This window comes from Tasmannia lanceolata, unplaced genomic scaffold (assembly GCF_043159265.1).
Source record: "Tasmannia lanceolata isolate RefF3 unplaced genomic scaffold, GAP_Taslan_0.1 ptg000018l, whole genome shotgun sequence".
NCBI classification, from domain to species: Eukaryota; Viridiplantae; Streptophyta; class Magnoliopsida; order Canellales; family Winteraceae; genus Tasmannia; species Tasmannia lanceolata.
In genome coordinates, this window is record NW_027518695.1 from 68,577,788 (window position 1) to 68,593,903 (window position 16,116).

Consider the following 16,116-nt stretch of genomic DNA (forward strand, 5'->3'; position numbering starts at 1 on the left):
CTTTATCGACTTTACTATCCTAGACATACGCAACAATGCATGTCACTGGGTGTTCAAAGTGATTAAGCCATTATGGATGGCTTTGTTGCTTCTGTGATGGTTTCTAAGTATGTATTTGTGCTTATTCTAGCAATTCTCAATGTTTCTCTTAAAATTTCATCATTTGCACATGTTTTATTTAAAATGTTAAAATATTTCATCATTTGCATACGTCTCCATACGTTTCCGTGATTTTACAAGATTTCCACAAAAAATGAAATGTTTCCATTTCCATGCCAACCGAAACCGAAATTTAAAACCTTGGAGCTTTTAGCAATGCTTGCCAAGTCTCATAGCAGTGTGACGTAGGATGATTCACAACTGAGAAGGGTTGCTTAGAAACTAGAATTAGAACTCGGAAACTCAAAGAAAAAATGGGTTGAATGACGGAAAGAAAGTAACAAATCTAGACAGCAATAAAATTCTAGGGTTATGGCATGAAAATATGACCATAGTTTTTTTCTTTTTTCTTTTTTCTTTTTGAAAATATACAAGGCTGTAAAATTGAATGTTTCCTCCTTTACTGATCTCATTTTTTGTTAAATATGAGAAATGAGAATCATTAAGAGAGGTTCAATGTGAGTCCATTACGAAAATATGACCATAGTTGGAGAAGTTACAATATTTCATGAGCAAAATTAATTTTAACACGTCCACATAAAAGCATGCAAGAATTCAAGAATAGAAAACTCATAAATCTCATAATTCTGAATTTTTAGCAACTCCCAAGAAAGTGATTCAATTCCCATGTGCAAAAATCTCACAAATCCCATAATAATTACAATATGCCTCTTGTAAAAAAATCAGGTTCTCAATTTGACCATTTGGTTCTCAAAGAAATTGCTAAATATAGGTGACTTAAGGTTGTAAGAAAATAGATTTGAGAACAAGGGTGAAAAGGAAGGGTAAAATTAGGGTTTTAGACTCTAAAATATGTAATTAGATTGGAAAAATATTTCTACTAGATTTTGAATACGTTTGGACGGGTGCAAACGTATGCCAAAAAGGTACATATGTATGTCAGGAAGGTGCAAACAAAGGTTTTGGGCAAAATCAAGAGGCACATGGTAGATTTAAATTAGGATCAAGGTATCTTGGGTGAGGGAGGAATTTTTGGGGAAGAAGTTTCGGAATTTAGGTATGGGGATGGTGGGTGCAGGGTTTGTGGGGAGGTTTTTAATGTCCGAGATAGGGGCGTTTGAGGATTTTGAGTGAGATAAGATGGGTGTAGGATTTAGGGTGAGATAAGATGGGGTAAAAGAAGAAGAAAAGTTGGGGTTTAAGGTTTTAGACCGGGAAAAGGAATAATTCTAATTATTTGCTAACGCTAAGGTTTAATTGCATCCCTAGGTGAGAATGCATAACCCTAAGTGTAATTGCATGGACTACTCTTTTCTTATTATTGTTTCTTCTCACTCTTCTCTATTGTTGTCCAAAATGAGAATCTTATCTAAACAACCTACCCGTAATAAACCGACAGTGGAAGAAGCCAACAGGAAAGAAAGACCTTCGAAAGGCATCTCCAAATCCTCTTATCCACCCCATGAGGGCGGACAAAGGACATCTCCAACATAATGAAATGTCGATTGTTTTCCAGTTGATTATTGGAGGGGGAGGGAGGTGGTGGCAGTGGGATTCTCATATAACAGACAAGGGTCATAGGGTCTTACGATTGTTGGTCGATTGTTTTCCAAATTCTCTTGGAGAAAGCAGCTCAAACTGGCGAGAGCAGTGCCACTATGATCTCTTTTTTCTATGAACTCTCCATCGTCAATTGTTTTCCAGTTGACTATTGGAGGGGGAGGGAGGCGGTGGCAGTGGGATTCTCACTCTTTGATTAGTTTTCTTTTCTTAAAAAAAATATCAGTAAGACTATATTACAAATAGCACGTTGTGTTCTGTTTTGTTTTCCTAATTGTTAGAGAGAACCAATATAAGGTAATCAACAAAATCATTAAAGCTGAGTTCACGCACAACCATATTAAATCAAAATCAGTATGTGCCTGCATAAACCTTTGACAAGAATTGGCTTTTAACTTATGACAGATTCGTCTATCTTGATTTAAAATGGATACGCAAGAACCAAAAACCACACCAAAGCCCATTTGCAATAGGCAGAAGGATTGGAAAAAAAGTCATAAAATTAACTATAGCTAGATCTGAAACATTGGACCTCCGTTAAAGTAGCTTCACCTTGACCGTTGGGTTTGTCCAGTGGTGTATCAGATGATGACATAGCCAAATTCCGGCACATTCCAAACATTGTAGGGTTGTGTCAAGATCTCGGACTAGCTATTTTGGTTACATTGCAAAGCTCCAGCAATTTTCAAACACTAAAAATCTATCCAATTGATTGATCTCAATTGTTTAATCAGTTTATGTTTTTCTGTGAAATCATTTAATTTAGTCTGGTTGCTCTAGTGTCTCTCTCTCTCTCCCTCTCTCTCTCTCTCTCTCTCTCTCTCTCTCTCTCTCTCTCTCTCTCTCTCTCTCTCTCTCTCTCTGTTTAAGTAGTAAATTGTATTATAAAGTGCCATCTAAGTCAGTACAAAACTCAAAAACTGAGGCATCCATTCTTATTAAATTATGCCTGTCTTGTATATCCCACAAATTAGTACTCTAGAATTAAATTTTTTCGATGACAAGAAAATAAGATTCTATTCCAAAGAAATAGAAAATATGATTCGTAGTAATGAGTTACAAAACATGATTCTAATTCTGGAAGCACTCCAAAGAATAAGAATTGATTCTCGCTTTCAAAGTGAGAATCATGAGAATGGTTAAAGAATGCAATGCAAGCATCTCTCCGTAGTCTAAAACTGATGCCCACCCTCGTGCTGAATCAGATGCCTTTCCTTAACTCCATCAAGAGCCTAGACACTTCCCTCCAAGCCCTGAACCCAAGACAGTCGGACCTATTCACAGGAGTCCAATCATCCCACTACATCTACTTGGAGGCAATCACCTTCTCTCAATGACTTCCCATCACAAAACGCAGCAACCAATTTGCAAGTAAAGCATTGTTCATCTCCCTCATCGCTTATAAATAACAAGACCACCTTCTCTCTTAAGACTTGCAAATAATTGTGCACTCCACAAGATGGTACCTCCTTTTGTCCTCACTATCATTTCAAAGAAAATCTCTTTGAAGTCTCTCTAGTCTATGAATAACGTTAACAAGGACATGAAATAAATAAGAAAATCAGCCAGAACTAATTTAAGCAATGTAATCCTCCCCCCAAGTGAAAGTGCATGAGTTGTTGTCAACTTCTATCCTACTCATTCTGTTTATCATGACTTGAAGACTGAGAAGACTATTACTAGGGCATTGGGCTTCACCTACTTTCCACTACAAAGACATCAATCGTTGTCAATTAACTCAATTCTAGTTTTCAAATGGATTGTAATAAGGAATATCCTATGGAATTCTCATCTCATCTTCAAATCACTCTCTTCTACTTTAAGGACGAAAGTATAGACCATGTACGTCTAGTTTTCATTGCTTTAGCTTTTTTATTTTTTTTGAAGAAAATTTTTATTAAAAATGATGAAAAAAAAATACAAACGAACATCATTGGGTAGTAGCATTTGGCGTCTCTACAAAACATTCCTACCTACCCTTATTGTGACTTTGCTAACTAACCAGCTAGCCCATTCACACTTTGTGGTATGTGCGTGAAGCTCCCTATATGTCATCTACCCATCTCTCTAACCTCTCCCACATAATGGTTCAATCTCCATGGTCCGGTTTTATCCTCTTTCATACACTTATCATATTCGCCAAATCCCCCTCTACTACGCGTTTCTCTCATTCCGGACACATAATGGTCCAATCTCTATTGTCCCATGTTATCCCCTTTCATCAACTCTTATTACATTATCTGAATCCCCCTCTAAAACCAATATTCCATCTAACCTTTTGTAAATTTCAATAAATAAAGTTGTCACCTCGGCCTCTGTTGAATCATTCATTGCAATGGGTACTAAATATGGCAACAATGTCTGCTGATTCTCATTATGAAACCCCACTGAATATGACAACAATGTGTGCCCATTTTCACCCCACACCCTCTCCCCCAACACCCGTTCATTCCTTTAGTTTCAAAAATCATATTCTTCCCACTAATCTGGTTGATTAGTGGGTTTTCATTTTTTATGGGAACCAGATTCAACCTTCGAAGACCTAGTAAAGGAGGCCATATGGGCTTAATTCCAAGGCTTCAATCTTAATTTGGCCCCATTAAAACAATGTGAGCCTCATGTGGGAATTAGGATGATGGATTAGAGTTTTCAGAGTCTTGTTGGAAGTTTGTCTAAATAAAATGTTAATGAATCAAATAAAAAATTGCCTAAAGGAAAAAATAATACATGTCCAACATAAATGAAAGACTAAATTTAATGGCTAAGATGGTTGGACCACACTAACAGTGATCATCATGTCGGGTGTGCAAGCCTACACTTGGAAGAATAACTAGAAAGCACCTTCTCCAACACATAATAGTTGCTAACAGTTTAACACTAAAAATACCATTCCACTATCAAATAATCTGGAACATCCATTGGATTTTTCCTTGCCTACAAGCATGATTAAATATGCAAAGGGCCAAAATATCATTCAAATAGAAGGAAAAAAAACACCTCGTTCAACAACTCTTGATATAGTGAAGCTTCAAAATAAGATATTGCATGATATTCAGGAAAGCATTCAATCAACATGACATCAGATGCTGACAATCCACAAATGACATGGCCCAAAAACTATAGATAAAGCAAGTTCTGAACAATTTCTTGACAATAATTAAAACTAAACCTAAGAACAGAGTCTAAGAAATTTATAAACACTTCAAAGATACCCGTTATTGATATGAGTTTCAATGTCCACATTTTATCTACCAAGAAAGAACAGCAATGATCGCAAGCATACCAATAAAAAACAACAGCAAAGTCAGAGTAGAATCTGATTGATGTCCTCGAGTCGGAGGCTGCATAAAACCATGACCATGGACATGGCCGCCATGAAATGGATTCATATACCATGAAGGGAATCCGGCAGTTGGACCATATGCATTGGTGTAGGCCGAACCATGTACACACAAATTAAGGAGAGATGGCAAAAGACCACCAAAACCCGCAGAGAACATGAAGTTTCCCACCCTCGTGGTCGCCATAGGCCCAATACCCCCCATGAATCCAAACCCATGTGGAGCAAAATGGTTTGGGTCAGGGGGAGGGGCAGTTTCGGGTCGTTGTCCAGCGGGGCGATTAGGAATATGAACGCCGGGTATCGACCTCGACCTTGGGTCTGTGGACGTTTTTCCTCTACCATAAAGAGGAACTAATTTTTCCTCTTGTACGATGGCCTTACAAACCGGGCATTCTTGCGAATGAGAGTGAATATGGAGCCATTTGTAAAGACAAGACCAACAGAAGAGGTGGCCACAAAGGGTTACAATTGGGTCTTGGGCCAATTCAAAGCAGATATTGCATTCAAAACTAGCTGAATCATTACTACTACTCCCCGAGAAAGATGGATTTTCGGGTGGTTTGCTTGAAGATTCGCCAAACCCACTGGCCATCTACAAATTCTAGATCTCCCAATGCCTGAAAAATCACATAAAAACCCTAATTAATCATGAAAAAAATCCAAAACCCTACTCAACAAAAGAAATATCAATTCATACATACAAACCAATAAATTGAGATGAAAAAACCCTAGATCTCCCATACCCCCGTTTGGATTGCAAGAATAACATTTCAGATGAAAAAAAAATCCTGGGAAAATATTTTCTTTGCACGATTTAGAGGGAAATGATGTGATAATGGCTAATTTAGAGTGATATCATTATAAATTGAATGCCCCACTAAATAAAAATTGAAAAGGGTTGATTCCAATAAAAACCCTAATTCTCAATGCCTAAAAATCACATAAAACCCTAACTAATCACGACTCAAAACCCTAATTAACAAAAAGAAAAATCAACTCATAAATACAAAGCAATAAATTTCAAAACCCTAGACCCAAATCAACCAACAATTATAAGACCCTAATCTAAAGCGAAACAGAGAAATCAGAGAAATAGAAACAAGACAAATCAACACCACCAGCTTTCAAAACCCTAATTTGGACCGAAACAATGAAAAAAAAAAATCAAAAACCCTAATTTAGATATCACACAAATAGTATCATTTGTGAAGGAACATGAAAATCGAAATAAATAAAAATTAATACAGATTTCTACCTGCATAATGCAATCCCAAACAGTTATAAAATGAAGAAATTTAGGGTTTTTGCATTAAAGAAAGGATCCAATCCATGAAACCCAAAAACCCTAGAGAAAAATTGACAAGGAAAAACCAAGATATTGTAAAAACCCATCAAGAAAAAGAGGGGAAAAAACACTGACCTGGGATCTAAGAAGCAAAAGAGGAAGATTTTATTTTTATTTTTTGCAGTGAATCTGAGAAAGAAAGAAAAATTGCGGGTAAAATAAAAACCAATAATTTTGTATGGAAGGTTCTAGACGTTAGAAAATTTAATAAAAAAACAATAATTTTGTACGATTATATCCAATACTATGTTGACACGTGGCATAATGTGGCAACCGTGTGGTGAAACTGTGGGCGGTTCAAACCGACAAAATCACATATTGGGTTGTGTTTGAGTCGGCCGGGTTCGAGTCGAGGAAGTTGAACCCGAGTCAAGTCGGGTTCGGGTTGACCCGACCAGCATCAAAATCCAACATTTAAAAAAAAAAACCATTTTTCTGTAGGGTGATGATATTTTCACCATCTGGAGTACACATTTGCCTCCCTTTTTAACATGATTTGACGTCAAGAAGCGTTATAGTTGCCTATTGTTTACGTTGTAAGGGGCGAATGCGTACTGCAGAGGGAGTGAAAATAGTATCTCCATTATCTAAAAAAATACTGAAGGAGAAAGATTTCACCATAACCGGGTCAACCCGACTCAACTTCATCGGAATTGGGAAATTGGATCGGGATCGGGTTGGATTCAGGTTGAGATATTAATTTTTCAGATCAGGTCGGCCTTCAACCTGACCCGACCTTCCCCGAGTTGCACTCTATCATACGTACGGTGAATGGGTTGGGCTACTTGATAAGCCCATTGGTCTTCAATTACCTTCGATATAGGGCCCACCATTAGAATTTAGTCTTCATGCGTACAGTAAATGGGTTGGGCTACTTGATATGCCCGTTGGGCTTCAATTATATTGGATATAGGGTGTAGTTCAGGATCTACCTACTAATGGGATCCAAGATTTTACCTTGTAATGGTCAGATCTGGATTCGGGCTGTTCATTTTTTTAATCAAACTCGTGATTGAGTCAGGCCCATTTACACCACTAATTGCATATGGGCATGAATTTGAGAATAGACTCTCAATCAGTCTAAGGCCCTGTTCATTTAAGATTATGCCAACCAATTATGAATCTAAAACCAATTATTGGACTCAAATTTACGAAATCTTAAACGAACAGGGCCTAAGCTTATCTAGATATCAGGACTTAAAGCTGGGCTTCAATGGGCCCGATTGCACTAAAGGGCGAATGCATCCGGTGGACTTTTATGAAGGGCATACATGTTGGATCCTATTCTATGATATGATTCAGATCTAAATTCGAGATTTGAATAGGCAATTTGGCTATGATCTAGCTGTTAAAGATCTCATCTAAGTCATTTAGACCTTTTCCTCTCATTATAATATCTACAATTTCTTTTTTTATTAATAATACACAAGTTACATTGATAAGCATGGTTTTAAATTTCGACCGTCAGATTTTAGTGGGGACCGAAACCGAAATTTGGCGAAATTAGGAATTGCACCATTTACCAAATTTCGGTCCGAAATTTTGAGAAAATGCCTTTTTATTTTTATTTTTTTTAAAGTGTTACAAAATTTCAGCCAAAATTTCGAAATTTCAGTCCGAAATTTCGGTTTTCAGAAGTTCGAAACCGGTATAGAAATTGAAATTTTAAACCTTGTTGATAAGGATAAGAGTTGGATCTAAATAGTCTGATGGATGAATTCTTTGAGTTTGAATTGTTTAGGATCCATTCAATGGTATTTGGGTTCGACTAACTTGATATCTTGCAAGTTCCTGTCGGATCTTTGTAGGCCAACAAGAGATCCAAGCCCGGGCCTTCAAATGGACAAATATTTCTTTAACTCTTTTTTATTTTCATCTTATTCTCACTTTTCTTTTTTGTTGGTAACATTAGTTTCCAGCAGCAGAAAGGAGAGATTTTCATCTCTCACTCTGGTTTGCATGTCTTTCTGGCATTTCAGTAATTTAGATTTTTTATTTATAATTCTTTCTTTGAAATCTCAATCATGGTATTTATAGGTAACTTTTTGAAGGAGAACTCATTCAGTGATTATATGGAGTCTATGAAAAGAAGCAGGGTTTTAAGGGTCAAGTTTTCTGTTTATTATAAGGATTCTGCTATGGGTCGATTAGAAGATGAGGATGTTACATGCTCAATTGGTCGTAACACAAATAAACAAAGAAAAAGATAGAAAGGATGCCAACCGTGTGTGATATAATGGGGAGCCAGGAGTGTTCTCCGAATGCAGTTGTGTATTCATGTATTGGGTATTGAGAGAGAGAGAGAGAGGGATTCACTACATTCCAAGTTAAAATTATGCATTCCACAATCACCAAAATGCGATTTATTTGAATTTCTGTACATCGGTTAGATGATCTGATGAAATTCTCCAATCCATTTGACTTTTACCGCTTCTGGGCAGCAGTAGATGTTCAGATGCTGGCTGCCTAGCAATTTGTTGTTCTGTAGATTGATATCTTCTGGAAAAGTTAGGAATGTGGTTGGTATATGAAGCTTTTGTATCAGTTCTTAGTCTTTATTTATTTCATCATGGGTTTTACTAACGAGTGCCGTTAGATAAGGTGGGTGCATTGGGAAAGAAATTTTACAATCATTTTACACATTGTTTGAGAATTTTACAAATGTTTTGACTCTTTTTAATCAAAACATGTATAGAGTTTCTTTTCCAATGCACCGTAGCGAAACCCTTTCTTCATTGTGCTTAAGTAGCACAATGATGTGGAAATATCATTTTTGTATCTTATTTTAGAGTAAACTTACTAAAATGCCCTTAAATTACTGGAAATTATGTAAAACTTCAAACTTAAACCCAAATCAAATGGATTAGACACAAAAAGTAAACTAAAATATTAGGCACTCTTGGAGGCAAGATCTATCAAAAACATTCTTTTATGCTCTATGAAGACATTTATATACTTTTCTTTCGCACAACTCTGGGTGATAAAAGGAGTAGACTATGTATAATGAGATTATTCCTTTCCAATTTTCATGCAACTTAACTGTAAGGAGATTGCTACTAAATATGCCTAAATCGTGTCATATTTGCTTCTATTTCTATGTAAGTTGAGGCTAGGTAATTCATTGTAAAAAAATGTAGCTATTTCACTGTGAAAACATATACAACTGCATTGTAAAAAAAACTAATTCCTTTTTGTTGACGGGCTAGGTATTTCATTACTTTTTTGTCGCCCTTGCGCATAGCATGGGGTTTCTTACTAGTATATCATAAAATGGGAAAATTTGAAGTTTTTTAGGTGTTCCATCCAAAGACATTAGATTAGAAAATAAGCTAATTAGAAATTAAGAAAGAGTTGCAGCTCAAATCCGGGTGAACAAACAAATGGTTGTGATGTTATGGGTCCTGCCTTTCATATAACTTTGACGGAGGGAAGGATAGGTCCTCCCTTTTGTCTGACTTTGACTTAGGGAAGGTTGCTTTCAGCATGTGACCTGCGCTCACAGACAAATGGTTAGGGACCACCCATAGTTAGAACTCTAGGGAACGATCCGACGCTCAAGTCAGTTTAAGGAAAATAGAATGAGAACTTAGCACTAGAGTTGAGCATTACCCATGAAATGGAGGGGAGGGTTTCCTTTAATAATCGGAGGTTCTGTATTCGTGGGTGCGACGTGACGACATGTTGTTCATTGTGTCGCGATGCTGACACTTGGTGGAGTACGACCGTTAAAGGATGGAGTTGATTGGGGCTTTTGAAGGTTGTACGATTACCAGGAGTGGCAGGTACAAGGAATGAAGATGATTGAAAGGTTTAGGTGATGTCTTTTTCCTAGATAGTGGCTGTTGCGACACATTCCCTACGAGGTGGCATGCGCCGGCGAGCTGGCTTACAAGCGATGTGTGGTACGGTCCTTGGGGATGTCGTGCGCTGGCGAGCTGGCTTACAAGCGATGTGTGGTAAGGTCCTTGGGGGTGTCGTGCGCCTGCGAGCTGGCTTACAAGCGATGTGTGGTACGGTCCTTGGGGGGTGTCGTGCACTAGTAGGCTGGTAGGTGATAGTGACCTAGTATGCTCCTGAACAGTTGTGTGTCAGAGGTCTAACAGCCATCCTAACGGATGATGGAGACGGGCTCCTACTCCTCCGAAGGTTGTGCCTCGGTCATAGCCAGCACCGACTGATTGAGGTTTTGGCGTTATGTGGGTCAACCACCACGTGTCATCGCCTCCTAAATTAGTTGCTTGATTTTACCCCATCATAATGCCCCCCCACTTCCCCACTTCTTTTAGCCTGTATAGATGAGAGAAGTAGGCCTAGCATTGCGAGAGGTACCTGCTTGATTTTACCCCTATCATAATGCCCCCCTTCTTTTAGCCGGTACAGATAGGAGAAGTAGACCTAGCATCGCAGACGATACCCCTCTGCTGATGGTCGACTAGGAGAGATGGCCTTAGGCTTCCTTGCGTGTTTATCAAGGACCAATTGGTAACTTAAGGAGAACACTTCATCTTCCCACGTTAGTCGTGTTGCGTAACTGCTGGAGTTACGCATGGAGGCACTAGTAAATAATTGTAGCAGATTTAACGCAGGATATTAAGAAGTTATTTCACGTTTCTTTTTTTTCACAGAGGTTGGTTTTCCCTAGTCTATATTCTCTTCTCACTCTTTTCATCTTATCTCACTTATTCTCCATTCAATCCCTTAATCCTCCCTTTACAAACAGCCAAGATATGTAATCATGGTAAAAAGGGGCATGTTGGTCGACCATCCACATTGGAACATAACAAATTGACGGTTGAAAAAAATCAGATCTAAGGAAATCGAAAAAAAAAAAAAATGAAAGATGAATAGAGAAGGAAGGATGGGTGGGAAGAAGAAATGCAACCCTAATTTATTGAATTCTGATGAGGAATACATCATCTTAGTAGGTGGATATCAATGGCTAAAATACGTGCATCTGCTTTGTTTCCCATTAACAAAAGTTAAGATTAACTCAATCTAGTATTTCATACCCTTTTCCTTCTCTAGCCTTTAAAATCCTATTTCCCGTGACTTTGGGTTTTCCCCACTCACATGATATGTTGAAAAGTGAGCCTGTGTGACTGCTCTCACATATATGCAACAGCCGCTCGCCAAATGCCTTATGCAATTAAGAAATTTTTCTTTATACCTCATGTTTTTATTTAATATGGTGAGCCTAACATTTTATATCCAAGCATAGCAGGAGTGGCCGCCACCATTTTACAATTGATCTGGTGGACCTACAATCTCTACCTAATTAAATCCATGCATATGTTGGGTCTCACTATTTTATATCTCATACTATGATGGAGAGGGGGCCCAACATTTTATAACCATGCCTAGCATGGGTGGGCCCACCATTTACACCTAATGTTTTGTTGTGGTGGGCCCACCAATCATACCCATGCATTAGTTGAACCACACCATTTTACACCTCATGTTATTAATGATTTGGGGTCGCTATTTTTAAACTCATTGTTTTTTATGGGATATGGCCTACCATTTTACACCTCAAGCTTTGATGGGTTGGGGCCCACCATCTCTACCCAAACCTATGCATAGGTTGGGCTTGCCAATTTACCTCTAATGTTATTGATGAAGTGGGGGTCCACCACCTCTACCGAGCCCTGTGCACTAGGATGGGATCCACCATTTTACACATCATGTTTTGAAACTGTGGGACCCACCATTTTACAACATGGGCCCAAAAAACTAGTATATCTATTCTACGCCATTTTGGTTAATTTGTCCCATTCCAAGACAAACTCAATGTCAGAGATAAAATTTTGAGTTTGAAGGACAATGTAAGAACATGTTGGTATCATTGATCTATGCCTTCGCATAAGGAAATCATTAGGGTTCTGATTTCCTTCTATAATTGTTGAATATGCTACCTAGTTTGATACGACTTTCTAAGTGTCATTGGCGAGAATTCCTTGTAACCTAAAGGTATCTCAATCTCCCAAAAGTAAGGATCAAACTTGATGGGCAACCAATGATAAGATGAGATGCAAGAAACACAAACATACAAGAAGAAAAATTGAGGCTTTCTGTAGTTTGGTAGTATGCCTTTGCCCATGTATAAGAGGCTTTCTGTAGTTTGGTAGTGTGCCTTTCTGTAGTTTGGTAATTTGTCCCATTCCAAGACAAACTCAATGTTAGAGATAAAATTTTGAGTTTGAAGGACAATGTAAGAACATGTTGGTATCATTGATCTATGCCTTCGCATAAGGAAATCATTAGGGTTCTGATTTCCTTCTATAATTGTTGTATATGCTACCTAGTTTGATAAGACTTTCGAAGTGTCATTGGCGAGACTTCCTTGTAACCTAAAGGTATCTCAATCTGTTGACTCTTTATGTGAAAAGAAGTCTTTTTGTAATTCAAACTTACAATGGGGTGTTTTTAGTAACTTTATGTATGCTTTTGGGCTTCCCTCCAAAAAGACTAAAGTCATGAGAAAACTTTAGTCCTAGATGGGAAGTGTGAGAGGATGTGAGTGGCCATATATATACTTTCACTCTCTTAACCTTGTAAATGAGCAAGAGGTTATGGGGATCCTACGCGCACGGATCGCCCACTTGGGTCCGGTGGGCTTTTGATCTTACCACACACCCGCGCCGCTCGGCCCGGCGCGGCTCGGCCGGCCGTGCGCGTGGACCTAAGGCTTTTCTTTTTCTATTATTTATTTTTCCTTTTAACGGTCAAGAATTTATTTATTTTGTTTTAATTCTTTTTTTACCGTTTGAGATTCCTTAATCGTGGTTTAGTGACCGTTTGGAAAACGTCTCTCACGCACTAAAAGAGTGAGACGTTTCATCATAACAGATCGATTACCTTTCTATATAAATCGGTTTTAGAGAAAACAGAAGATCATCATTGACGGATTCTTCTTCTGCTCTTTCTCTTCTCTGGCTTTCTCTCTGGTTTTCTGCTCAAGGCTTTTGGCAAATATAAGCGAGTTCTTAGGCATCCGAGCTGCGTGAGTGCACACCCCTGGAGCGAGAGTTGTTGTATCCTGGAGGCATACGCCGAGACGCCCATCTGCACCGTTGATTCGTCATAGTGGGGGCGAGATTTGCCTTAAGGACAGCGAAGATTCTTCGTGCCTCAACTCGATAAGTGATCTAACGATTTCTTTTTCCTTCACAGATTATTATTGCAGAAAATAGTATTAGTAATCTCTGTCTTCAAGTTGTGAGATTAATTTCTTATAAGGTATTTTTCGAATCCTAAATTACAGATTTGCACATCAATTTTTTCTAACACAATCTCCCAAAAATAAGGATCAAACTTGATGGGCAACCAATGATAAGACGAGATGCAAGAAACACAAACATACAAGAAGGAAAATTGAGGCTTTCTGCCTTTGCCCATGTATAAGAGGCTTTCTGTAGTTTGGTAGTGTGCCTTTCTGTAGTTTGGTAATTTGTCCCATTCCAAGACAAACTCAATGTTAGAGATAAAATTTTGAGTTTGAAGGACAATGTAAGAACATGTTGGTATCATTGATCTATGCCTTCGCATAAGGAAATCATTAGGGTTCTGATTTCCTTCTATAATTGTTGCATATGCTACCTAGTTTGATACGACTTTCTAAGTGTCATTGGCGAGAATTCCTTGTAACCTAAAGGTATCTCAATCTCCCAAAAATAAGGATCAAACTTGATGTGCAACCAATGATTAGATGAGATGCAAGAAACACAAACATACAAGAAGGAAAATTGAGGCTTTCTGTAGTTTGGTAGTGTGCCTTTGCCCATGTATAAGAGAAAAGAATTTGACCATATCTCGAGGAATATAGTACAAATTACGGTCAGCCAAGAAAATACCAAAACTAAATATCAACTCTAAAACCTAATGTCCATCCGGGGGTAAATCACTCTAGAATCTGCGCAATAGTATGCAAACTTTCTCTCAATTGCTTCTTCTCTCCAACATTCTACATTTCTACAAGACTAACAGAGCATGACACTCGCTTGCTTAATGTTCATGCATCCATGTGGCATGCGTGTGTGCCTCTCTCTCTCTAGAGAGAGAGAGAGAGAGAGAGAGAGAGAGAGAGAGAGAGAGAGAGTTTGCATCTAACATTCCTAGCCAAAGAGCATCATGACCCGACTTGGTCACATAAAGGACAATGTGAAATAGACAATAGAAGGGTATCTACCCTCGATAGAAAAGGACACCCCATTAAATTCATAAAGAAAGAGAGAAGAAAAAGAGAAAAGCAGATCTATAGTCCAAGTCAAGCCATGGTATTAGCCAACGACTTCACCATATTTTCCAATATGGAATGGAATATTCAAATGCCATTTGATTACACCACTTAAATAAGTTTCATTCTTCTGTCGTTTATGGCAGAATAACAGTAATTTAAAAACCAAACTCAATCTCTTTTCCTTGCAAATATAAATGAAAATCTAAGATGAAGAATCAGAAGATAGAAAAAGACAGCTGCGAAATAGCATTTTGCGAGATTGTGTATAAACAGACATGAGGCTATTGTTTTCTTCTACCGGCCATGGATTTATGTTGTGTTTGGATTGCCGGAATCAGAAATTGGAATCGGCCGGCAAAAAATTCCTCAAAATTTTTGGAAACGGAATGAAAAATTTTAAATAAAAAATTTAATTACCTCAATAAATACTAAAAAAAATTTCATTCCGGCCAAACACATCAAATTAATGCTTCTCATGAAAACATGGTAAGATTCTGAAAATATTATTTCCTTACATACCTATATTCTATATTATATTATATATGATGGGAATGGGATTTGCTAGGGCCTATCACAGAAAGGAATTTCGCAGATGGCTGTTGCATGTGAGAGCACCCACCTCAGAATTTTTAAATGAATAAGAAAATCTATGTTGAAAAGTGAGCCTATGTGGCAGCTCTCAAATGCAACAGCTAGCCAGTCGCCAAATGCCTTTCTGCGACGGTCCCTAGCAAATTCCAATGGGAATACATGGGTGTCTTTGACAAGCTTCAAGGTTATTTAAGATATTATAAATGCAAATTATTCCTTAGCTATTAAATATAAAGCCTTGTAAATATGAGATTATATGGTGGTTGCCCATGAAGTCCCGTGTGGATGGTACAACAAAAGTACCACCCTTGATATTTGATCCAGCATCAGCCTCTTAAAAAGTGGGCTGCTGTTGGGTCAAATATATATGGAGTGGTAGCCCCCACATGACTTCACGGGAGGCCACCAATCCACCATATAGGTGTAGTTATTAAATATTTTATAAGGGAATTGCTAGGGTCCATCGCAAAACGCATTTAGCTGCGACAGACCGGCCACCTCGTGAATGGAGACAAAAGTTGTTGTCTCCATTTACGAGGTGGTTGGTCTGACATGCGACAGAGTAGCTGCGAAATGCCTTTTGCGATGGACGCTACCAAATCCCATTTAGCAGAAGGCATGTCGCAGCCGGCTGTTGCATGAGAGCGCAACGACCTCATATGGATTAAATGAATAAGACGAAATCTGTTGAAAAGTGAGCATATGTTGCTGCTCTCTCATGCAACAACCTGGCCACGTAATGTCTTCTGCAATGGTCCCTAGCAAATCCCACATTTTAGATAGTATTTTTTTTTTTTTTTTTTTTTGAAGATGGAATTGCTATGTATATCCTTTATAATTATTATATATCCTTTTTTTTTTTTTGATCGGTAATTTGGGGTTAGGCAGACCCCCACCAGATATATTAAAGAAACAAAAGGA

General features: G+C 38.1%; 1 protein-coding gene across 2 annotated transcripts; it reads right to left on the reverse strand.

The window, feature by feature from the left end:
• Positions 1-4,698: 4,698 nt before the first annotated feature.
• On the reverse strand, positions 4,699-6,584 carry LOC143849347 (uncharacterized). Of its 2 annotated transcripts, none has more exons than XM_077358343.1 (2): positions 6,444-6,584; positions 4,699-5,640 (listed from the first exon to the last, which is right to left on the reverse strand). In XM_077358343.1, exon 2 carries the CDS (start codon positions 5,613-5,615, stop codon positions 4,929-4,931), a length of 687 nt encoding a protein of 228 aa, XP_077214458.1. In that variant the 5' UTR covers positions 5,616-5,640; positions 6,444-6,584; the 3' UTR covers positions 4,699-4,928. The 2 variants fall into 2 exon arrangements, with proteins under 2 accessions (XP_077214458.1, XP_077214461.1); XM_077358346.1 differs by lacking the exon at positions 6,444-6,584 and adding an exon at positions 6,279-6,396.
• Between the last annotated feature and the right edge of the window lie 9,532 nt (positions 6,585-16,116).